Raw genomic sequence first — 26,694 nt, forward strand, 5'->3', positions numbered from 1 at the left:
TTTACCCAGAATCCTGTCCTAATGTCAGAGCAGTCAAAGATGAACAGCCTACCAAGGTTAGCCAACATTTATCAATCTCTGTCTATGGGAAGAGCACTTATAGTGATGGATATTTTGTCTTTGCTAGGAACCAAAGACGACACCCTCTTAAATCTGTAAGATCTGCACTTGTACCTGTCAAAAGCCTACATACCTCAAGGCTTCCAAGGCCCCAGAAAACAGTTTACAATGCAAAGGGGAAAAGAGTGAGCAAAGAACACAAAAACCATTACAGGCATGTTCTGTACTATTCTCTCTAGATAAAAAGGAGGGCATTGTTCAAGACAATGATTTCAACGGTTTTGGTTATGGCTCACAATTTTTATCTGCTACACAAGCGCTCAAAGACAGCCCTGTGCAGAGACAGGAAAAGGCAAAGAAAGGAGCATTCTGTTGTAATAACAGCTAGCTTCTCTTGGTGCTTTATTAGCTCTTCCCAGCACAAAGCTGAAATGGCAACAAGCCAGCCAAACAGGAGCACATCATCTTAGGAAGCAATCTGCAAGGGTTTCCCACAAGTATCTTCAGAAATGCAAGCTGCTGGAAGGAAGTAAAAAATTAGCACTTCTAATTAATTGAGCTCTGCTCCCCCCCCCCTTTTTTTTTTTTTTTTTGAAGGACAAGGGTGCAAACCATAGGATGGCAGGATCTGAGTCCCACCAAGTTCCTGACATGGTTATATATCGTTTATACAGTACCTGCTTTGCTTTGTATTACTAGATAATGTGTTATAGCTTTGGTACTGCTGGGTGGAAAGGTAATTTACCTATTTTGGAGTTGGCCAAGGAGCGGATGTGAAGAGGAGGTAACAGACACTGGGAGCTACCAAGATCAGTTCTATGGGGATTTCTGTTACAATGAGAAACCACAGGGCTGTCCTCGGAAGATGAATATTTAGGTTTAGAAACTAATGGCGTTTCAACACATGAAAAACTTTGAAACTCCTTTGTGCTTTCAGTATACTGTGTAATTGAAATTGCTTTAGTCCTAACAACATTGCCATGCTGTGAAATACGTACTTTAATTTCTGAATAAAGCTTTCTGTTTTTCACTGAAGTTTGGAGTTCTGAAGTAAGGGCAGCCTGTACATGACACAGAACTTTATGGAACCTATTTTTTGGTATAGGCTTGAACAGAACCATTTTAATTGCTATATTAAGTTTACTCCAGTTTCATTTTGGTCTCTTAGCATGCTAATACTTTTAACATTGCGATTTGTGTTTATTATTCTTTCATCTTGCTTTTCCACTAAAATATTAATTTGATGACTGTAAATTGCCCTTGGACTTTCGCCAGATAGGCAGCATATAAATAAAATACTCGGCCACGAATAAGACTTCCCATCTATTGAACTCTGCCCATGATGATTGTTATTTGGATTAGTTGGATTTTAATATGTAGTTTTAATCTTATACTGTTTAATCTTGTTTTAAGGGGGGCATTAAGTATATATGGATGCATTTTAACTTGTTGTACGCCACTTTGATTGCCTGGCAAAGAGTGGGATAGAAATTAAAAAAATATATATTTTTAATTTTATAATAAATAAATAAGATTCAGACAGATGCATGCAGCTCCTTCAAAAGCTTCCTCTAAGGCAGTGGTCCCCAAACTGTGCCCTTTAAGAGATTTTAGACTTCAGCTCCTAGTAGCCTCAGCCATGTTGGCCAATAGACTGGGATTCTGGGATCTGAAGTCCAAAATCCCTTAAAGAGCACAGTTGGCTCTAAGGAATGGCAGACTTTGCTGAATGTAGCACCGAAAAATGATGGGGTATGGGACAAATTAACAAAAATTAGGGCTGCTAGGGAGAGAAAAGGGTGGGGGATTCTACTTCCACCAGCCTACTTATTTGCACATGTACCTGGATCCAACTTTAGAGCAACATGGAGATGCAAATTCATTCATTAATAAGTGCCACAGGTGTTCTCAGGGGAAATGCATAATCATTCAACTCCCGCTCTTTTTCTATGATATCCGTAAACACTTTGTTTCTAATTTTCTACATCTTACAGAAATGAAGTCTTCAAAAATACAAAACATGTATATAGTACAGTAACTACAACCCTCCCTCTTTGTCATCTGACATCATCCAGCCTCAGAGGGAGAGAAAGGCTGACCAGCTTCATTGGGCCTGGCCTAGGGTGGGAGGAGGAGCCCTCTCTCCAGTCCATTTGCCATGGTCCAGGCATCTTCTGGACTTATTCCCTTCCCCACTGCCATTCCCTTCTTTTGTGTCATGTCTGAGGGCAGGGAAATGTCTAATTAACTATTTGTAAGCTGCTCTGAGAGCCTTTTTGGCTAAACAGCAGAATATAAATACAGTAAATAAATAAATAAATAAATAAATAAATTCAAGCTGATAGTCAAATTGCTAGTCTTCTCTCCACACTGCTACTTTCATAGCTGCAACTAAAACACAGTTTTAGATCCATCTTTCAGCACTTCAGGAAGCATTACTTATGTATTAGCTCGATGCTGACTTTATGATGAAGCTGCCTAAAGCAGCATACCAAAAAAAAAAAAAAGTTAATCAAATGTTAATTCAATAAAACCCTGTAAATTAGCAATAGACCAAGGAGGAAAAAACCCAATTACATGATGAGTAACTATAATATAGGTAGCCTCTGGGAAGCCTTGCAAGGAAGAATTCCATGCGAATAGGGTTGCCATCATGGAAGACCTCCAAACCGGGACAAATGTAGGACCAGGTTTGAAAATGTAGGACTTTTTTTTTTTAATTTCCTGGCTAGGAAATTAAAAAAAAAGTCCTACATTTTCAAACCCTGTCCTCCTCCTCCCGGCTTCGGAGGACGCCTAGGCTCTCTCCCAAGCCGGGAGGAGGAACAGGGGCCGCTTGGAATCGCGCCGCGGTTCCAGTGGCCTCTTCCTCCTCCCGGCTTCGGAGGATGCCTAGGCCGCCTCCCAGGCCGGGAAGGGGCGCGGGGAAGCTTGGCACCGTGGCGATCGCCACGGTGCCAGGCTTCCTCCTCCTCCTCCCAGCCTGCGAGGGAGCCTAGGCCGCCTCCCAGGCCAGGAAGGGGCGCGGGGAAGCTTGGCACCGTGGCGATCGCCTCGGTGCCAGGCTTCCTCCTCCTCCTCCCGGCCTGGGAGGAAGCCTAGGCCGGCTCCCAGGCCGAGAAGGGCGGGGGGAAGCCTGGCATCGCGGCGATCGCCGCGGTGCCAGGCTTCCTCCTCCTCCTCCCGCCCTGGGAGGGCTCCTAGGCCGGCTCCCAGGCCGAGAAGGGCGGGGGGAAGCCTGGCATCGCGGCGATCGCCGAGGTGCCAGGCTTCCTCCTCCTCCTCCCGGCCTGGGAGGGCTCCTAGGCCGGCTCCCAGGCCGAGAAGGGCGGGGGGAAGCCTGGCATCGCGGCGATCGCCGAGGTGCCAGGCTTCCTCCTCCTCCTCCCGGCCTGGGAGGGCTCCTAGGCCGGCTCCCAGGCCGAGAAGGGCGGGGGGAAGCCTGGCATCGCGGCGATCGCCGCGGTGCCAGGCTTCCTCCTCCTCCTCCCGCCCTGGGAGGGCTCCTAGGCCGGCTCCCAGGCCGAGAAGGGCGGGGGGAAGCCTGGCATCGCGGCGATCGCCGCGGTGCCAGGCTTCCTCCTCCTCCTCCCGCCCTGGGAGGGCTCCTAGGCCGGCTCCCAGGCCGAGAAGGGCGCGGGGAAGCCTGGCATCGCGGCGATCGCCGAGGTGCCAGGCTTCCTCCTCCTCCTCCCGCCCTGGGAGGGCTCCTAGGCCGGCTCCCAGGCCGAGAAGGGCGGGGGGAAGCCTGGCATCGCGGCGATCGCCGCGGTGCCAGGCTTCCTCCTCCTCCTCCCGCCCTGGGAGGGAGCCTAGGCCGGCTCCCAGGCCGAGAAGGGCGGGGGGAAGCCTGGCATCGCGGCGATCGCCGAGGTGCCAGGCTTCCTCCTCCTCCTCCCGGCCTGGGAGGGCTCCTAGGCCGGCTCCCAGGCCGAGAAGGGCGGGGGGAAGCCTGGCATCGCGGCGATCGCCGAGGTGCCAGGCTTCCTCCTCCTCCTCCCGGCCTGGGAGGGAGCCTAGGCCGGCTCCCAGGCCGGGAAAGAGGCGGAGGCTGCTCCTCATCGCGGCGATCGCCGCGGTGGGAAGCGGCCTGCTCCTCCTCCCGGCCTGGGAAGAAGCCTCGGCCGGCTCCCAGGCCGGGAAGGAGGCGGGGGCCGCCCCTCATCGCGGCGATCGCCGCGGTGGGAAGCGGCCTCCTCCTCCTCCCTGGCCTCGTGGAGGCCTTGAGGACCCCGCGGCCGGAGCTCCGACCGCGGAGCTGCCTCGAAGGCCTCGCTGGGGCCCGGGAGGGAGCGTCTCCGCGGCTGGAGCTCCAACCGCGGAGAGCCTTCCCAGGCCTCAGCAAGGCCTTGGAGCCGCCGCGGGGCCTGAGGTGGCCGCGGTGGGCGGGGCCGTCCCGGTTTGGGCGCCAAACCGGGCCGGGACCGGGACAGCACCGCCCAAACCGGGATTGTCCCGCCTCCCGGCGGGATATGGCAACCCTACATGCGAACAACCACCAAAAATATCTCTCCAGGGGAACTTGTACAGATCCAACCCATCTCTTGACATCAATTAAGTCACTCTTGTACCAGTAGAAAGTATTAAAGGCTTTGGAAATCAGATCCAACAATCCATATATATTTCTGTTCCACCTTTTTCCTTAAGAGCTCAAGGGGCTACTCAAGCACTGTATGGGAGCCCCAACACTGTTTAGTTTTAGCAATGCAAAACCAGACTGAACCATGCACTGGAGTCAACTTGAAAGCACCTACTACTACCACAGCTAGGTCTCTATCAGACAAGAATTTAAAGTACAACTCAGCAGATCAGCCAGGTAAAGTGAATAATAAAAGAGCAGGTATTGATTGGTGAACCACATCCCAGAGTTTACAAAACAAAAGAACACACTCCACTGATGCTTATGCAGGCATCTTTTTACCTCAGAACGGAATACATGGGGATGGTAATGGAAAACCTTCATGGGCCATCCTGCTTTCTCCAGCACTGTTTGACTAATTCTACTGCAATTAGAAAGAAAAAAAACCCTGTAGTTTTTTCCACTATAAATCCTTCTTTGAAAAGCATTTAGGATGTTACTATAAAGGTTCCCTGATCTCACAAAGCTGGCACAGTTTTCAGGCCCTGCATAAAGTGGAAATTATGAACAATGTTTTTATAGCTCTAAACGTTTACCCTCCCCACTTGACACTCCTCCCCTCCAGAAGAAAACTAAATCTATTACCAGGAACACACTGTTAATGAAATAAAGGCCAATAGCTCAGTGCTGTTTCTAAGATGTTTTTAAACTGAGTTTCAGCAACATTAGGATCTTTTGACAAACACAAAACACATGTGCTTGACCAAGATGTTCCAGGGCACACACAGAGGCTCCAAGCAAGTTCACAGGAGGCGTGTCCCATTTCCTTTACAGCCAGAAAATGCCTTCCACATGACCATACTCACTGCATACTACCTAATTCTGACTGCCAACTGAAAAGGCCTCCTGCCTCACTGACCATACCACAAACCTCTTGTCTGAACTGAATCCAGACTTGGATTTCAGCACAGAATCTATCTTCTGAAGTGTGAAAGTCAGGCAACTGGGACTCAAAAAGCTGCAGCTAGCAAAAAAAAGTCAGCATGTATTCTGCAGTGTTGCTGTACAAAAAGAAAAGGAAGGCGAAGGAACCTAGCCACACTTGTAAGACAATATGATTTATTTTAGCATGAGCTTTTGTGGATTTCAATGTCTCTCTCTCTTCAGATGCACTGCTGGAGTACAGTATCAAAGCCATAGATAAACAGTTGTCGGGGTTGTAACATTGCTCCCTTTCTACTGAGATGTCAAAACAATACATTCTCATTTGACATACATTCAAAAGTTACTGTTGTCAGTCTCAGTCTCCGTCTCTCTCTCTCTCTCTCACACACACACACACACTTCATGGGGTGTTTTATTCCATACTCCCATATCTTTCCTTTATGAAAGTCCAGGCAGGGAGAAAACATGCATTCCACTGTTGAGACAAACTGGTCATTTTTTAGTCAGCAGTGTCCAGTGCTTCCTCCCATCAGGTGTGTGTTCACACATGAGCATATAAGTCCAGCCCCTCCTTGGCCACACAGGTGTCAAGCAACCCTGAGCCTTCCTCCAACTCAGTGCTGGTAATGCAAGTGGGACTGACCAATAAGGACAGACCATTTCCCCCAGAACCATTTTGTGGCCCACTAGTAATGCTAATCCGGTATAAGAATTTTAACAACTACATTTATTATTATTATTTATTATTATTATTATTATTATTATTATTTATATAGCGCTGTGGATTTGCACAGCGCTGTACATAAAAACAACAAATATAAAAGAGTAAACCTGCCTATGGCGTACAATCTATGAAATGATAGGATAATACAAATAAAATAAATAAAACATTTTCACTCATACTTGGTTTATTTTTGGTTGGTTGTATATTTCAACCAACCATCTATTTCACAGGCTCTAATAAAAAGTTCTAGAAATTATCCTTGAGCATTAATTTTAATATCCTCAAATGCTGGCTCCCTAATGACTCTGCACATTGAATGTGGCAGATTAGGCAAAGTTGGTCATTTGCTCCAGTTTCCAGTAATCTGGAGTTAATGAGAGCACTTCTGTTGCTAGCTAGAAATACTAAAAATTGAACATATATTATCAGATAATTGTGCTGTTACAGAAGTGATAAATCATGTACTGTATGATAAGCAACTGGACATATTCCCAACTTTGCAGCTGAGAAGGATCAGGTGAGGATCATCTGGCCAGTTGTGCAGCATTTTACAGTATTACCCAGAGACAGAGCAAGGGTGGGCAGAAAATAGACAGGGATTTGTTGGTAGATTGCTGGAACCTTTGCAGTAAATGTTCAAGGGCTTCTGATGTCCAACTGCTTAACAAAAGCATTCCCCATATTAAGCTCTTAAAATCTGATCTGTAATAACTCAGAATGAGATCTGTACAGTTAGCCCACAATATCCACGGATTCTTTATCCATGATTCAACCATCCACAAATTGAAAATATTCCAAAAAGATATACACTCCAAAAAACAAACCTTTATTTTGCTGTTTTATATATGGCACACCATTTCACTACACCACTGTATTTAATGAGACTTGAGCATTTTGGTATCCATGGAGCGGTCAGGGAACCAAAGGACTGCTAAAGGTAACTGACTCTGGCTGCTGAGCCACCATTTTGAGTCTCATTTTAGTCCCAAAGCCACTGTTTTGCAACAGGCTTTGGCTGGTTGACACCACTGTGTTATCAAAATATATAATGACTTCACAGGTAAGATGTTTGCCCCTGATGTATAGATACAGCCACAGAGAGAATTCATTCAACCGCTCTGGTCACCAAAGCTGTCATGTACCAATTATCACTTTTCACTGTCATAGAATGCTATGCACACAAACATGACATTAAGGGAGCACAGGCTTCAGACTTTTGTAGCCTAGCATTTTAAAAAAACCTAGAACTCCAAGAGTCACCAAGTAGACAGATACACATTAAAGAATTATGAACCCATGAATTTATTCTGAGTTCCAAAATAGAATGAAAATGAAAATACTTCCATTAAAAATCCACTCTGGGTTAATCTAGGTTTTCTTCATTTCCAAATATAATTCAGAACATAAACTGAACAACATCCAATGAGAAAAGCAAATGAATTTCTGGCATTTTCCAACCATTCAGCAGATCATCATTTGGTGCAATATTTCCGCCTTGCATTTCAATTCTTGTTTTAATCTCTACATGTACTAACACATTCCTTCAATTGTTTTGAGAAAAATAAACAAAAACATTTTTTTTTAAACTTGTGAACTAAGATTCAAGCACACAAATGGAAAGCTGTAGGTGAGTTCACACAATATAGTTTCACAATACTGTGTCTTTAATCATCATTACAATACAGGTTTCCTGCCAAAGGTCATTTCTGAATACTCACAAAAATGCGCATGTGCACACATTTCTTAGTGCCAAAGAAGTTATCTAACATCAGTTCTGGCAAAATGTTCACATGAACAAAACAACCTTACAAGCTTAACAGCCAGGATATAAGAGTCTTGGAGTCCTGGAGATGTCTCATTCACAGGGTCACCATGAGTCAAAGTCTAACCAAGGGCACCTAACAACAACAAAAGCGAATATGTAAAAGAGATCTTGTGGCACCTTTGAGCCTCACAGAAAGAAATAAGTTGGCAGCATGAGCTTTCTTAGACTTCAATCTATTTCCTCAGCCAAGACATCCACAAGTTCTCAACTCATTAATATTTCAGAGCTTTACCATGCTTTGCCATTAGGCTTCACATGTCACTCTGCATAAGGTTTAGGACTAGGGTGAATTACTGCAGTAAGTCTAGGTGTCTTACTTTCTGCCACTGGGACTCTCTATGTCCCAGTGTTGTGTGCCTTCAAGTCATTTCTGACTTATGGCAATCCTAAGGTCCCTATCATAGAGCCATAGAGATTGACAAAAAAATGCCAAAGAAACAGGATCAACAAAAAAAGCACAGGGGTGGCCATATGTTCACTTCTGGCTTTGAAAAACTGGTATTTTTTATGTTGAACAGTGCAAGAGGATCTGTAACCCATTTAATAGGTGAGCTGATGCTCCCAAAGGTTACTAGGAGAAATAATCCACTTTTTTCTACAAGAGAAAGGGCAGTCCGGGAAATATTGATAGGCCAAAGGCCAGAAAAACAGCCCAGTGGTGGGAGGAACAGGGTCACCTGTAGCCCAAAGGCCAAACTTGGGCCATTTGTGTAGAATTAAGGCTACCTATGCGCCATGTTTGGCTCTGTCATGAGGCAAATTGGCAACTGCCTCACATGGCAGCTTTTGTCTGTCGTGACAGGGCAGCAAACTATTGGTTATTTCATTTGTTATTTCTGTATTTTTAAAATTAGGGACAGGGAGAAGAACTCGGGGACTTTCTGCCTCATGAGCTAAAATAACTGAAGTCTTGAGACAGCCCAGGCAAACACTATGCTAAGCTGACTAGAATTCTAATTCACATGTGCAAATCAGAGGGACCCCTCTGTGGTGGACAATACAGTGATATCCAGATCAAGAAGAAACCACCCCATACAGGTGGCAATGCTTATTCTATTCTGTTCTATTTATTTATCCCGAAGAGAATCAATTTAAAAATGTAAAAACAATTAAAAATCACCACATCAAACAGTACAAAATAATTCCAAAGACATACAAGAGGTAAAATAAATAAATAAAGGCACATCCCAATAAGAAACCTCAATGTCTACATATTAATAATCTGCTTAAACAAACAAACAAACAAAAACCTTGTCTGCCAATGAAAGGAGAATAGGAAGGGGGCAGCCTAGCCTTCAGTAGGAGGAAATTCCAGAGGACAGGAGCAGCTACTGAGAAGGTTCTCTCTTTTGTCTTCAGCAAGTGAGTTTGTGATGGTGTCAGGACCGAGAGAAAGTGCTCCCTCATAGATCTGTAAACTCTGGCAAGCTCATATGGGGAGTTACAGTCTTTCAGATGGTCTGTACCTAGCCTATATAGAGCTTTATAGGTCATGACCAGCACTTTGAACTGTGCCTAGAACTTACATGAAAAAGCAAGCAAGTTGCTCTTTGATCAGTGGTTGCCTATACACTTGGAAGTTCAGATTATCTTGTGCTGTGGCATCTGAATTCTACCACTGGCACTGCAGTAATACTGTATATCTGTAGATATTATATACAGGTTGCACCAATATATTTGGATAACGTAATCATCCTACAGCTCATAAGTAATCAGCTTACTGCTCAAAATGAAATGCACACTGTTGAATTAACTAACAAGGCAATGAAGAGCTATTTAATAATAATAATAATAATAATAGGATTTATTTATATGCCGCCCAATCACTGGGAATCCGGGCGGCTTACAACAGAGGGGATAAAAGACGGTTCCCTGCCCTCAGGCTTACAATCTAAAAGACATGACACAAAAGGAGAAGGGAATGGTGAGGGGGGGAGGGGGATCAGGTCCAGCAGTTCTTCTCTCCCTCTGAGGCCTGGACCAAGGCAGATGGACCGGATGGAGGGCGCTCTATCTTCAGGCTAGCCCTGATGGAGCTGGGCCAGCCTATTCACTCCCTCACAGGCCGAAGGATGACCGTTATGGAGGGAGGGCGCTCCATATTTAAGAAGTATTCACATGTAAATAGCAAAAAGACAGTCATTATCCATGAAAGTCATTACCCATTTACATACTTCTGTCTAGCTGCTATGATCATCACCACTGTCCTTTCCCCATTCCCCTTTGCCAATGCATGTGACTCCAGAAGCACACCACTGAATGATTGAAATCCAGATACACAGAACCTTGAAGGACTGAGCACGAAAGGTTGCAAGTATAAGTAATGATTACACTGGAAATATAGCATGCTGCTTATAAGTGCCATACTGCCACCTCTGTCTCCATTGCAACCCTTTTAGATGTTGACATCCACTGGATTCACAAGAACTTAACTGCTAAAAAATATGTTTAGGACTCCCCCAGTAAGAAAGCATTCAATCCACTACTGGGGAAGTGCAAAGGACAAGTACAAGTAGTGCTGTGTCTAATCAATGCAACTGGACTCAGGCCAAAAAGTAGTTCAGCTGGTGATATGCTCAGCAGTGAAGATTCAATACAATAGGAAGTATAGTCATTAACAAAATTTAGGATAGCAGGCTCTGGACAGCATCATGGTTTGGAACATAACACAGATTGCAGATTCACACACTTTCCCCTTTGTTGTTAACTGCCTTCAATTCGGTTTTGACCCATGGTGACCCTGTGGATGAGACGTCTCCAAGACTCCCTGTCCTCCACTGCTCTGTTTAATTTCTGCGAACTCATACCCATGACCTCCCTAATAAAATCCATCCATCTAGCATGCAACCTTCCTCTCTTTCTGCTTCCCTCCACCTTTCCTAGCATAATTGTTTTTTCCAGTGAGTTGTGCCTTCTCATGCTGTGTCCAAAGTATGACAGCCTCAGTTTTGTGACTTTCCAGGGAGATTTCTGGCTTGATCTGCTCTAGAACCCATCTGTTTGTATTTTTGGCTGTCCACGGGATCCTCAGCACTCTTCTCCAGTATCACATTTCCAGCATTCCAACAAGCTGGGTGCAACATATTTATGTACTTAAGGGTCAAGCAGCGCACCAGCAGCCTCTAGCCACTCAAGTCTGATCACTCTCCATTTGGTGCAAAATCTCAGCGACCAGATGTCTTAGTCCCAAATGGACTGCCAGCAAGGAGCACTTTTTTTGCACTCCTTTTGCTGGCTGCCCCAGGCCACCTTGAGGCGCTACAACGCAGCTTCAGCCCAATCTGGGGATGCATGTCATCTGTATGCCAAGCCCCTGGATAAGTCCAAAGCTGGTTCTTTCGGCCTGTGTGTTTCTGGCCTTAGTGTTAGTTAAAATGGTACTGGTGATTTTGATTGTATATTCAATTTAGTCAACTACCCTGGTGCTTGAGATTACCTTTGTACCATATTTGTTGCTATTAACTGCCCTCAAGTTAACCTTGATTCATGACGACCCTGGGGATGAGATAACTCCAAGACCTTCTTTCCTCAACAGCTCTGCTCACATCCTACAAAGTCAGGTCCATTGTCTCCATATCGAGTCTAACCATTTGGTGTGTGATCTTCGTCAGTTTCTACCACCCTCAACTTTTCCCAGCATCATTGTCTAATGATTCAACCCTTCTCATGACACGCCCAAAGGAAAACTCTCCTGGTTTTCAGAGAGTTCAGGCTCGATCTGTTCTAGAACCCATTTGGCTGCTCAAGGGCAGTTAACAACATTATTAGCACTTTTCTCCAGCACTAATTTTCAAATGAGTTGATTTTCTTTCTATCAGCTTTCTTCACTATCCAGCTGTCACATCCATACACAGTGATGGGAAATACAATGGCTTGGACTAGCCTTACTTTAGTGTTCAGAGTTATATCTTTCCACTTTAGAATCTTGTCTAGTTCTTTCATCGCTGCCATTCCCAGTCCTAGTCTTCTTCTGATTTCTTGACTGCAGTCTCCATTCTGCAATGTTTGATCTGAGATATAGGAACTGTGACTATTTCAATCTTCTCAATATCTAGGATGAATTCTTCTAGATCTTCCATGATCATTATTTTTGTTAACTAATATATATAATTTAGCTAACAAAAATACCATATATGTAAACATTTATTTAGTAAATATTTACTAAAATGTCATCAATCACCTTGGTTCTCAATCTTTGGTCCACGGGACTTCAGCTCTCACAATCTCTGACCGCTGCCCAATTTGGATGTGGCTTCTGGGATGTGAAGTCCAAAATATTCAATGTTTGGAAACCACTGATTTGTCACATTAATTGTTGTAAGATCCAGCTAAGATTAAATTCCTAAACAGGACTATCTTTATTGGAACACTCCTATTTTCTGGTAATATTACATCAAATTACAGGATCTTTAGAATATGAATATGGAAGAATAAAAATGCAAATATACTATTCCCCCTTCCCCCCATAAAGCCTCTGACATAACCCAATAGCCCTTGTAAGCAAGCAGATACACCCAAAATAATGTCTATTTCTATCTCCATATCTCTCCCCTTCCTCTGAAATCTCTCTTATACCAACTTTGACTCCAGGGGCAAAGCACTTGCATTCTCTGCAAATCACTATAAGCAAAACAGTGGAACAAATAAATGGTATCGTTAAGGAGAAGGAAACACTGCCGCAATTTTCTAGCATTCAATAAATGCTCTTGATAATTCGTTTATCTTCTTTAAATAAATGTTGTGGAGGTTTATTTCCACCAGATTGAAGGACAGCATATATCATCAAAGAATCAAATGGTAGTGTTTCATAGGCGCGTTACAGACTGCCCAGAAGGGGCAGTCTCGCGCCGCTGCTGGTTGCTGCATCCAGGAACCGCAGCATCCAAACCGTGCGGTTCTCGGACGCAGCAAAGAAGGAGCGTGAAAATCGTGCTCCTTCCTCGGCCCTGGAACAGACGCCGCGAGGCACTAGTCGTGCACTCGCAGCGTCACTTCCACCGTGCGTCGTGCGGACACAGAGCGTCCGCTACGTCAAAATGGCAGTGGCCGTGTGGAACAGCCGCTGCCATTTTGACATAGTCATTACGCGCGAGGGGCAATGTGCGTCAGGAAGCGCCACCCCTCACGCGTAATGATGGCGCCTCATGGACCCATCTGTAACGCGCCTCAGTCTGTTCCATTTCACACTGCAGGTGTGTATATGGGGGGGGGGAGTAATATGCCTTCCTAATACAGCCCCCCCATGATAAATATGTAGAACATCAGGGAGAATGATTTATGAAAAGCTGGATTTCTAGGTGCAATGAGGATATCTGCACCACCAACTCATGGGCCAACATCTTGAATGACACACACACACCCCGTGCACAATGCTGCCTAACACAATCCAAAAGAAGCTTCTCTGTTTGATTTTCCTGAAGGTATAAAAATGACAGAGACAAGGAACAGTAAAACCCATTTGTCCTGAGCGCATGACCAATTACAGCAGTTTTGCAAATCATCTTCAATGTTAGCAATTTTGACATACTACATTATGATTAATGATTCTGCTTTTAAAAATGCCAGCACTCAAGTATCTGACTTATCCTGCTGCAGCTAGGAAAGTTGTCATTCATGTCAGCTTTATGAAATTGATAGACTTTAACTGCATGGAGGCAGAAGGGTCAATCTCACCTTCCCTGCAAAGCAGCAAACATTTTTAGACATTGCTTGTAGGTCCAATTCTCCTCTCAGTGACAAGTGATAGCTTGGAGGCAGTACTGCTAAGCCTCAAGCTGCTTCTGAAACATCACCCCCGGTTTGGAAAGAAAAAACAAAACAAAACAAAAACTTGCTATTTGTGAGACAAAAAGCTCAGGCTGGATGTATGATTTGCTTTCTCTGGATATTGAACTATATATACTAAGCCATAATTTTCCTGAATAGCAGAAGAAGATGAGGTGGGATACACAGTGAGGTTAATATAGTCATTACAAAATGGGTTATTTGCATCTTGCAATTATTCCTGCTGGAAAATGGAAGCAACAGTGAAATCAGAACAATCTCTATGGCAGTGGTGGGGTGTAACCGTGGGCTGGATATGGCCCTAAACCCTTTAGTTTGAAACAGTCCTACCCCTTTCCATGCAGAAATGCATAAATAAAACACCCCTGAGAGATTGGCATACAAACTCTGCTTTAAATATCCAAAGTATAATCTACCATCTTCTAAGACAATTTGCTCAACTGTCCTACAGCACTTACAGTCAATACGTTCTCGCTAATATTGACACGGAATCTCTTTTCTTGTAATTTGAATCCTTTAATTCATGTTCTAGTCTCTGGACAAACAGAAAAAAAGATTAATCTTCAATGTGAAGCCCCTTCAGATATTTAAAGATGGCTATCATATCACCTCTCAGTCTTCTCCAGGCTAAACATACTAAGTTGTTCCTGGTAGTTTTCCAAATTTTTACCATTCTTGGTTTTCCTCCTCTTGATATAGACTGACTTGTCAATATCCTTCTTGAACTGTGGAGAACTGAATTAAATATTGTAGGTGAGGTCTGACCAAAGCAGAATAGAGTTATACTAACATTTCCCTTCATCTAGATACTGCACTATTATTGATGCAGTCTAGAATTACATTTAGTTTTTTGTTGCCTGTTGACTAATGTTTAGCCCATGGTCTGCTAAGACCCTGAGACCCTTTTTCACTTGTCCTGCTTTCAAGCCAGGTGCCACTCATTCCATATTGGTGCATTTCAATTTTTTTTGCCTAGATAGAATATCTTATATTTATCTCTGCTGAAATTCAGCTTGTTAGTTTTGGCCCTGCTCTTCAATCAGTCAAGGTCAGAATTCTGATCCTCTCCTCTGGTGTACTAGCCTATTAGTGACAGGATCAATGGGTGTTGCAGTCCAACAACTTCTAGAATGTCACATTTTCACCAGCCCTGCTTTAGAGGCTAAAGCAATTAAGTGAAGAAAAAAAACTATCACCTAGAAATATATGATGAACAATACTTGATGGCAAGCAATGCCCAAGGAATGCAAAGGCAGCCACAAAAGAACTAGAAAAGATCTTAAAGAGTAAAGATATACAACTAAGCACTAAAGTTAGAATCACCCATGCCACTATATTCCCCATCGCTATCTATGGATGTGAGAGCTGGACAGGAAAAAAAACAGATAAAAAGAAAATCAATTTATTTGAGATACGGTGTTGGAGAAAAGTGCTGAGGATACCATAGGCAGACAAAAAGACAAACAAATGGGCCCTTGAACAGATCAAGCCTACTATACCCCTAGAAGCCAAGATGATCAAATTGAGGCTGTCATACTTTGGCCACATCATGAGAAGGCACAACTCATTAGAAAAGACAATAACGGTGAGAAAGGTTGAGGGTAGCAGAAAGAGTGGAAGACCACACAGTAGATGGCTAGGTTCAATTAGGGAGGTAACCACACATGACTCTGAAAAACATAAGCAGAGTAGTGGAAGACAAGGAGTCTTGGAGATGCCTCATCTACAGGATGGCCATGAGTTGAGGTCGACTCGAGGGCTGTCATCAACAACAACAAAGATAGATCCAAGTAAATGCATATTTTTAAACTATGCACTGAACTGATTTAGCTGGCTGGAGTGGGGTGGGCTAAAGTAATGTTACAAGAGGTCTATGTTTATTGCCTCTCCAATTCCATTTGGACAGTTTTGTCTACCAACACAAGAAGAGGATGAAGTGCTACCGCCATAGCTGCAGATTGGAATTAGCAGTCAAACAAGATTCAAGCTATATCTGTGGTTTGCAATTTATTCTCCTTCCATCTGCACTGTTTGCATTGTCCACTCACAACATCAAATAGCATCATGCTGCATCATGTGGTGGAGCAGAAAGACATTTTGCTCTCCAGTGGAAAGGAAGAAAGAAATAGGACAATTTCTCTTATGATCACACAGTTAATATTAACATAAAACAATCAAACACATTAACTTGCATAACAAAAAAACCTATAAGCCATTTTTTCTAATTCAAGTCAAAAACCTGTGATAAATCTCACTCTGGGAATTTATAGACAATCACCGCAAGGGCACCAGATCCTGTTCCATCTCAGAAGCTAAGCAGGGTCACTCTGGTTAATACTCAGATGGGAGACCACCAACAAATACCAGGTGCTGCCAGCTATATTGCAGAGGAAGGAACTGGCAAAACCACCTGAGTATTCTTTGCCTAAGAAACAACTATGAAATTCATGGAGGACAGACAAGAGTGTTTATTGTGCAATCACCTTGCCTCAGACATAGAGGTTTATAAGGTGGTCCAGATGTCACAGTTTTCCCATGCTGTTGCTGTCATGTACCTTCAAGTCGTTTCCAACTTATGGCGACCCTAAGGCAAGCCTATCATGGAGTTTTTGTGGCAAGATTTGTTCAGAGTAGGTTTGCCATTGCCTTCCTCCGAGGCTGAAACATGTGACTTGCCCAAGGGCACTCAATGGGTTTTATGACTGAGCAGGAAACTGGTCTCCAGAGTCACAATCCAACACTCAAACCACTGTGCCACACTGGTTCTCTCATTTCCCCCATGGTAGCAATACCTTTGGATTGTTTACATCCTACAGAAGGAAGCACAAACGCAAATAAGAAGTTTATTTTCATAACCACACTTCAGTTTTCAAGGTAAAAACCATGGCACTCTGCCAGAGAATAACAGCCTAACCACATGCATACCTGTCCTGGCTAATGTGGATCATGCCATTTTCTCAACCATCAAGAGCCCATAAACTCTTTTAATAGCCTCCTCTCTTTTGCCAACAGTTGCAAACCAGGCTCTGGTAAATGGACAGCCTAGAAGAAAGCCAGTTTTCCAGTTTACAAAAAAAGTCTCCTTTCCTGACTCATCACTTGAAAGCAATTATTGACTGTCACAGGTTACTGCGTACATGGCTTTAAGCAAGCTTGTGACACACAGGTAAGGCATCCCCCTTTTAAACTGATCTTACCCCCTTGTGCTTTTAGAGGCTTTTAAGACATACTGAAACTGAACAGAGGAAGCTTTGCCACTCGCTTTTGAACTCCTGATAAGAAAAATCTTTCATGTGCTTAATATTTAATTTATGTAGGATATATTGAGGATCAGTAAAACACACACACACACACATATATATAAAGAAGTTGGAAACCTTTTCTATGGAACAATCTGTGAAAAACATCCAGCACCTCTTGACATAACTGCTTGTCCCAAGGACAAGTCAAAAGCTTCAACCTTGCCCGAGGTTGTACTCTTTCAGTAACTGCAACCTCCAAAGCAAACAAACTAGCAGCGCAAGTGAGTTCAAGGGCTGCTATTGGCTTTGCAACACCTTTACTCTCTGCATGCAAAACAGATATACACAAATGTACAAGTTCAGTCACAACCGCATTACTACTTAAAGAATGCCACACAATGCAGAACCTAGCATATTTAAACTGCAATTCTGCAAACAGTCAAAGCACCAGGAGAAAGCATGAAAGCTTGACAAGAGCTTACAAAAAATCAAGTCAGGGAGTTCTTTAGGAGATGAACATAAGAATAGGCCTTATGTCAATAGGCTACTCTGTCTAGCTCAGTATTTTTTATATCAGCATTTCCCAAACTGTCACTTTTCATATGCATTGACTGTAGCTCCCACCATCCTCAGCCACCAAAACCAAATCATATCTAGAAGCCACAAGGTTGAGGAAGTTACACTACACTGACTAGCAATGGCTAATCAGCATCTCATAAGTCTTTCCAAGCCCCATCTGGAGATATCCAAGGACTGACCTTCGACATCCAAAGCATGTGCTCTACTACTGAACTATGTAAAGACTGCAGATCAAAATCCCAGATCTCAATCTAAATGCATCCTAAAAAACTGAAGCTGCTCATGACCTCCATTTATTGAAGACTGAAGTGATGAACACATCAGACATATCATGGAATCATATTTGGACTTACTTATCTAGTGTTTATGCCATCCAAAATGTGCTGCCCTTATACAAAATGATTTGAAAAAAATGTAAAGGGTTCCTGTTGTATTTAAAGACATAATAATTATTCACAGCCTAGCTGCAGTTGTATACATTGTCCTATATATCACACATCTGTATATATAAAAGCTATATTCCATAATTTGTTTAAATGCAAATTGGACTACTCTGAACTAGCCTACTGAAAAATTAAACTAAGCTTTTTGAAAATAGATATTTATAGCTGTTTGAATACAAAGCTCAATTGTTTAATTAACTGCTTTGTAATCAGTATACTTTTGAATCTATCTCCTTAGCTTAACCTTAGTAAACATGGCAAATGCTACTGATTGTCCTGTCTAACTGTGGAAGAGTAGCTTTGGCAAACAGGCTGCGCCTCTACATGAATGGACACAAATAAGCATTAGAAATGGCAACATAGAAAAACCAGTGCATTAATATTTCATATCCCAGGAAATTGCATTTCTGTGGTCAAGGTCAGCCAGGAATGCTTATGCAGTCAATAGGACTAGAGCTCATCTGATGGTCTCCATCACTTTCATCGGGCCTTAATGGCAATTTAGGGTAGCTATTTCACTAGAGACAGTAGCAATCTCATATTTGCTGTCATGAAAACTGAGCTCTGACCAAAATCGCTTGGGTGTGCCTGGTCCCATCTCTGGGCTCAAGGCCCCTTGTGAACGAACCTTATTTACTTCGGTTGACTGACTGATGAGTCATGTATGGATGGTATCTCCGATTTCAGTATGTGGACATTTATATTTAATCTCACCGTACACCTAGATCTCCCCCACATATATACTAGATTCATGTTTTTATACACGCAGACAAACACACTCAATCTGAAGAAGCAGATTCTAGTTTAGACCCACATAAATAACACCATTTCCAACTCTTGTTTACTCTTACATCTATGTTCTACAGATTTAAACTTTACATATATGTATATATATGTACATGCTCTCCAGCATGATCTTATCCATATATTCCTCAGAAATATAAGCTATTACATTCAAGTGGACTTAACTGCCAAACAATTGTGCAGCCTTAGTATTAAAACCACAGTTTGCTACAACAATCACTGCAACCTCACTGCAAACAGAAATATTTTGATAGAGGGACTGCTGCTATCTACTCCCACAATGCTACATTACCAGAAGCCCTGTCCAGAACACATCTATCATTTCCTTAACACTTGATTTCTCAAGTATAAACCTAATGCAAAACCCTAATACAAAATCACTGAATGCGTTAAAAGGCAGTTCCTCTTTGGACTCCAGTTCTAAAAACAGCAGGTGTTTTTACCATAACATACAAAAAGGAAGAGCAGCCAAAGTGAAAAAGGGCACAAAAGGGCTACAGTGCTTTAAAGCAGAGGGTGGGTAGACTGTAGCTCTCCAAATGCTGTTGGACTGTTACTTCCCTCAGGCCTCGTCACAACAGTGAATGAGGAAGAATGCTAGGAGCTGCAGTCCAGCAATGTCTTGAGGATTGTGCTTTGCCCATCCCTGCTTCAAAGCTACAACTTTGGGGGCTGGGGGGGGGGGGGAATAAGGAAGGAACAAGTACTGTATGGAAGTATGTGTGAAGTGGAGAACAAGGACAGGAATTTTCCCTCCTTTCCTATCATAAGGGTCATCTAATAAAGCTGAATGGTAAAATATGCAGGATAGATAAAAACAAGTATGTCTTCACTGGGTGCACTGTAGACCTATGGAATTCCACAAGATGTACTGATGGACACCAACATGGCGAATGGGGATAATAGAAATCCACAGAAATTAACAGTACTGCTCATGATGTCCATTTATGACATCCAGTATTAGAGAAGCAGTGCCCTTCTCAGTACCAGATGACGAAGAGTACAAACCGTTGGGTGCTGCTGCCCTCATATTCTTTTTGTGGACTGCCCAGAGACAAGTGGTTGGCTACTGTAGGGAAAAAATACTAGACCACATAGGACTCTCTAATCTAAGCAACGCAGTTTTTCTTGTGCTCACTGTTGCTTTTTTAAAAGGTAGTATATTCTGCAGTGGGCCAAAGGTCCCAGAATTTATTGCAACACAAATTAAGCCCATCCCATGTGTGCCAGGGTACAGTATGATCTATGTGTGTAATGTCTGATTGTTGTTGGATAACTGTAAAGTTGTAGTAGGGAATAACAGGAACATATCTCAAACCTAGCCTGATAAAAGTGCCATTAGATAGCCTTCCTACTAAGCCTGTTTTGTTCTCCTTCTTGGAGCATCAAAAATTAACAGGACAGTGCTATTCACTTACCTGGGAGTGAGATTCACTGGATATTGTGGGGCTTCTTAGCAAGCATGGCACTTAATCTAACTGTTAGCCCCAACTTCAACTTCCCCATTGAATCAATGGGAACTTGTTATGACAACACTTATATAAGTCTACCAATTCACTGAGTCTATTCTAGATGAGACTGGCAAGTGGATTCAGCCCACACTAAGAACTACTTTGTAAACCTCCAATTTTTACATAATGTTTGGTGCATGAGACAACATGCCGGAACAGAAACTCTAACAATGGCTAACCTTACCTATTTGAGACCTCTCCTCTGACCACCTTGCAAAATGCTACAATCTTCAGCATGCTAGAGTAGAAAATAGCCTTTCTGAAATCAGTGAGACTTGGGGTTAGACTGACCACCTCACTCAGTGGAAACTACAACACAGCTGCCACTATGTATTGCTATTGCTGGAGTGGTAGTGGTGCCTTTCTTTAAAATGTGGAAAGCAGAAGGTAAAACAAAGGCTTACCTGGGAGTAAGCCTTGGTGGGGGAGAGTGTTACTCCACCAACACATGGCTTGTGCAACTACAGGATTATGTTTACTAGATACATTTGGTTTTTCCCCTTCAAAAATAAAGAGATAACTGTCCATTTTAGACTCTTAGAGGTTGCTTCTATTCTATTCTACTCTGCAAACATGCACACAAATACACATCCTGGACCTCTGTTTCCCTAAATTATCCTTCAGGTTCCTACCCAACCCATTCACCCCAATGTTAAGGAATCAGGGGCACACCAATCTTTGTTGTTGTGTGCCTTCAAGTCATTTCTGACTATGATGACCCTAAGGCGTATCTATCATGGGGCTTTCTTGGCAAGGTTTTTTCAGAGGGGGTTGCCATGGCCATCCTCTGAGGCTAAGAGAGTGTGACATGCCTAGACTTGCTTCTGGGGATTGAACCCTGGTCTTCAGAGTTATAGTCCAACACTCAAACCAATACACCACACTGGTTCCCGCTAATCCTTTCCCACCAACTAAAATCAATACACTCATCCCTCCACATTTGCGGCTTTGACTTTTGCAGATTTGATTATTCACAGATTTTATTAATATGTTCTCTCTAGAAATATCTAGGTCCTCCAGCTCAACTCTATGGTCAAATTTAATCAAAAGTTGCACTGAAGAGATTTCTAGAGAGAACACTCCACTAGGCACCTGCAGCTCCTCCAGCGAAATTCTATGGCCAATGTCTGGCAGATATTGACCACAGAGTTGCACTGGAGGACCTAGAGAGTCCTAGAGAGGTGTTCTCTCAGGTGAAAACAGTGTTTTTGTTATTTGCGTTTTTTCCACATTCACGGGCGTCCTGTGCCTCAACCCCAGTGAATGTGAAGGGACAAGTGTACACACACCTAAGTGAATGGGTGGATGAAATTACAGGGCTCTCTTTTCCCGAATGAGATATATATATGTGTGTGTGTGTGTGTGTGTGTGTGTGTGTATGTGTATATTGGCCAGGAAGGAATTTCCTTTTCCGCCAGGTCAAAGCACATGTCCAGAGCCAAGGCCCAAAAAGGAAAAACCCCCACCAAAGATGCCAAATCCAAAAGAAAAAAGGCTGCATCCTCACTGCAGAACTAATCCAATCTGACACGGTTATAACTACCAGAACCCCATGCTATGGAATTCTGGGAACTGTAGTGGCAGCAGAGCTCTGGCGGTGTCAAACCAGATAATTTCTGCATTGAGGATGCAGCCTTTCCTTTTTGGCCTTCTCTGTCAGAGACAGCTCTAGTGCTACCACAAATGACAGTGCCCAGAATTCCATAGCATGGAGCCATGGCGGTTAAATCAGTGTCATACTTGATTATGTCAGCAGTGTGCACTTGAAGTAAGGCTGAAATAATCCAATTTGAAACCACTTTAACTGTGATGGCTCCATGCTATGGAATTCTGGGAACTCTAGTCCTTCTGGGAAGAACTTCATGTCTCCACCAGGTCAAAGCAGATGTCCAGAGCCAAGACCCCAAAAGCACTCCCCCCCCCGAAAATGCCAAATCTAAAAGAAGAAAGGCTGCATCCTCTCTACAGAAATAATCCAGTTTGACACTGCTAGAGCTCTGGTGCCACAACAAACTACAAAACTATGGAATTCTGGGATTTGTAATTCTGTGAGACATTTAGCCTTCTGTCAGAGAGAGCTCTGGTGCCACACAACAAACTACAATTCCCAGAATTCCATAGCATGGAGCCATGGCAGTTAAAGTAGTGTCAAGGCAGATTATTAAACCACCACAAACTACAATACCCAGAATACTGCAGTACGGAGCAGTGGCAGTTAAAGCGGTGTCAAACCGGAATATTAAACCACAACAAACTGTAATTACTCTTACTGTATTTACTTATATACTGCTTTCCTCCTGGTATAGGGACTCAAGGCGGCTGAAACAATGCCCAGTACAAACCAATGAACCGGATTATTAAACCACCACAGACTATAACGCCCAGAATTCCCCAGTATGGAACCATGGCAGTTAAAGCGGTGTCAACCCGGATTATTTCTGCAGTGTGTTTTAGACCTAGATACAATCTAGCCTATGGTCCATAACACACTCCAGAAATAATCCAGTTTGAGACCGCTTTAAACTGCCCTGGCTCAATGCTTGGGAATTATGGGAACTGTAGTTTTGTGAGGCATTGAGCCTTCTCTGTCAGAAAGAGCTCTGGGTGCCACAATATACTACAATTCCCAGGATTCCCCAGCACTGAGCCAGGGCAGTTAAAGCAGTCTCAAACTGGGATTATTTCTGCATTTTAGGCCTGTGAAGCCACCGCAGAAGCCCAGAATTCCATAGCATGGACTCTTTTAACTGCCCTGGCTCAGTGCTATGGAATCCTGGGAACTGTAGTTTAGAACGGCACCAGAGCTCTCTCTCTGACAGAGAAAGCTGAAACGTCTCACAAAACCAGTTCCCAGAATTCCCTAGCAGTAAAAGCGGTCTCAAACCGGGATTGTCCCTGCAGTGTGACCTAGGACGCCCAACACAAACCCAACGGACAGGGCTGTGAAGGGTTACAGCAAGGCCTTTAGAATCCCAAGGGATGGAAGCTGGCGGCCAAAGCGGTGTCAACACGGGATGATTCCTGCAGTGCGGATGAGGCACCCATCGGGTCCGGGGATGGCATGGAGGACAACGGAACCCTCTTCTCCTAACACGGCCCCAAACGAAGGAGGAGGAAAAGAAGGTCGAAGGAGAAGGAGAAGAAAGGGAACCCTCCTCCTTTTCAACCACGAAGGACGTTTTTTACCTCCTGGAAAAATGGCTGCCGCTGGAGCTGAGCCCTTTTGGGCCTCCAGCTCCAGCTCCCCTTCCCTTTTCCCCAGAAGGAGAGGCCAGCGAAGGCCGAAGAGCCAGAACTGGGCCCTCCTTCTCCTCCATTCACCATCATCCTCATCGCCATCATTACCTTTGAATTTCAGCTCGTGCTGCGGCTCCAGGTTCAGGACCTGCTCGGCTTTCGCCATGTTGCTGATCCTCCTCCTCCTCCTTCTCTTCCAACAAAGATGCCTTTTATATTGCAATTATATATGTGTGTGTGTATATATATATATATATATATATATAGGTGGAAGGCAAACAGTCCAGCAGCCAGGCTTCCCTTCGGGGAAGAAGCAGCCTGCTTGAAGTGTCTCTGCTGAAGGAGGAGGAGGAGGCTAAACACAAACCCTGGGAAGGAAGCAAGCAAGGAAGGAAGGAAGGAAGGGACTGAGGCAGAGATGGAGGAGGAGGAAGGTGCGGCTGTAGGGACGAAAGAGGAGGAGGAGGAGGAGAACCAGGGAGGCTGCAGCAAGGAAGGCAGCAGGGAGGGGAGCTGCAGGGCGGCTGACGTCGCAGGAAGGGCGGCCACCCGCCTCCGCCTCCGCCTCCGCCTCCCTCAGCGCTAGGCCTCAGCTCAGGCCTCCTCCTTCAGCGCCTATGGACTCCGGCAGAAGCAGGCAGGGAAGGGGCCGCGAATAATAAAGCACAAGGGTCAGCCAGAGGGATAAAACCTGCGCTATACGTTACACTCGTCCCTCCGTATTCGCGGGTTTGACTAACAATGCCCCTCTAGGAATCTCTAGGTCCTCCGGCGCAACTCTATGGTCAGCTTTGACTAAAAGTCACACTGAAGGACCTAGAGATTCCTGGAGAGAGCACTCTACTAGGCCTTTGTGGCTCCTCTGCCCACGGTCAGTGTCTCTTGGACATTGACCACAGAGTTGCACTGGAGGACCCAGAGGTTCCTAGAGAGGTGTCCTCTCAGGTAAAATCTTGGTGTTTTTGTTATCTGCTGTTTTTCCATATTCACGGGGGTCTTGTGCCCCTAACCCTAGCGAAGATGGAGGGACGAGTGTATGTCAACATGTAACCATAGATTTAAAGAGGATGTTTAAATATCGCATTAACGATGGAAAAGAAATGTGGTACAGCGGGCCCTTGCTTTACGAGGGAGATCCGTTTTGGACACACACCCCCCCGGCGTAAAGCAAGATGCGTGTATGCTCAAGCCCTATTATATTCAATGGGGCTCACGCTCACCCCATGGCCATGCGCGCACCCCACGGCCGCGCACACCTTTCACAAGCCCCATTGGATATAATGGGGCTCATGCTCACTGTGCGGCCATGCGCGCGTGCCGCACATGCTCTCCTTTCCCAAGCAGCTTCAGCATAAGCAGAAAACCACCAATAACAAGCCCACGTGTGGCATGGGCTCATTGTATATATAGATACAATAAAGTAAGTACACTTGTCCCTCCATGTTCACTAGGGTTAGGGGCACAGGACCCCCGTGAAAATGGAAAAATCCAGAAATAACAAAAACACCAATTTTTTTACCTGAGAGGACACCTGTCTCTAGGCCCTCCAGGGCAACTCTGTGGTCAACATCCGACAGACCCTGACCATAGAACTGCACTGGAGGAGCTACAAATACCTAGTAGAGGAGTCTCTCTAGGAATATCTAGCTCCTCCGGTGCAACTCTATGGTCAGCAACTAAAAGTTGCACTGAAAGACCTAGAGATTCCAAGAGAAAACATACTAATCAAATCCTTGAATAATCCAAAGCCACAAATATCAAAGCTGCAAATATAGAGGGATGAGTGTATAAGGAATGGATGAAATGCTCAAATAAATGTTGTGCAATGTTATAAAGAATTTATGGACAATGGGTAAGTATAGGACTGGTAAATTGTTAATAAATTTTGGTTTTCATTGACACACATAGTCTGAAAAGAAGCTTATATGTATCAAGGAATCTTTTAAGGGGGGGGAAGTATGTAGAAAATAACCTCTGGGCCTCCAGATGTTTTGGACTTCGATTCCCAGAAGCCCCAGTCAGTATGTGTGTTGTTCAGGAATTCTGGGAGTTGGAGTCTCAAAAAAAAAATCTAGAGGACCAAAGGTTGACAACTGCTGAGGAGATAAATGGGGTTTGAACCCCGCTTGCTGCTATGAGGGGGCATTTCCCCCGCCTAAATACCATATATACTCAATTATAACTCGACCTCATGTATAAGTCGAGGGGAGATTTTGGGGCCAAATTTATGGATTTTGATATGACCTATGGATAAGTCAAGGGTAAAACTTAGGGATGTAGGATCTAAAGGATGAAGCAAAGGATGATGTCAAAGAACTTTGAAATTTAAAGCAGATGTAAATCTTTGTGCTTACTGGATGGATGGATGAGAGAGTAGAGGGGGGGATCAGTGCTTCCAGGACAGATTATATTCTTGCTTTTCACCAGGAGATGGTTCCTTCTTTTAAATAAGAGTTAGAATACAGTAGTTACATTGACCCATGGATAAGTTGACTCAGTTTTTTGGGGGCAATTTTTTTATTTAAATTTCTAGACTTATACATGAGTATATACTGTAAGTGAAAGGTAGAATTTAGGAGCATGTAACAAAGGATGTAAAAAAATGAAGCAAAGGAAAACAATGCCAAAGAACTTACAAAATTCCAGCAGGCATAACTGTTTGTGCTCATACTAAAGGCTGGATCTTGCATAAATTACAGTTGTAAACCACTTTGAGACTGCTTAGGTGGTGTGAAGCGGTATTTTATTTATTTATGTCCCGCCTTTGTCCCAAGCTGGGACCCAAGGGGGCTTACAATACATAACTACATACATACATTTAACAACATTAAAACAACAGTTTAAAAAACAATTAAAATAATACAATTAAAACAGTAAAAAAATTAAAATTACAACATACAAAATGTAAAACAGACAAGATTAAAAAATAAACTAAACCAATCCACCCTCCAACCCGCAATA

At 43.8% G+C, this 26,694-nt stretch overlaps 1 protein-coding gene across 1 annotated transcript in view; it reads right to left on the minus strand.

The window, feature by feature from the left end:
- The window catches only part of VAPB (VAMP associated protein B and C), a 69,369-nt gene extending 45,122 nt beyond the window's left edge, over positions 1–24,247 (minus strand). Inside the window, exon 1 of the mRNA XM_089513740.1 lies at positions 23,842–24,247. Within this exon, the coding sequence (XP_089369866.1) occupies positions 23,842–23,899 (58 nt within the window). The 5' untranslated portion in view covers positions 23,900–24,247. The remainder of the gene's footprint in view (positions 1–23,841) is intronic.
- Between the last annotated feature and the right edge of the window lie 2,447 nt (positions 24,248–26,694).

This window comes from Sceloporus occidentalis, unplaced genomic scaffold, assembly GCF_023333645.1.
Source record: "Sceloporus occidentalis isolate IW3139 unplaced genomic scaffold, rSceOcc1.0.p SCAF_3, whole genome shotgun sequence".
NCBI lineage: Eukaryota > Metazoa > Chordata > Lepidosauria > Squamata > Phrynosomatidae > Sceloporus > Sceloporus occidentalis.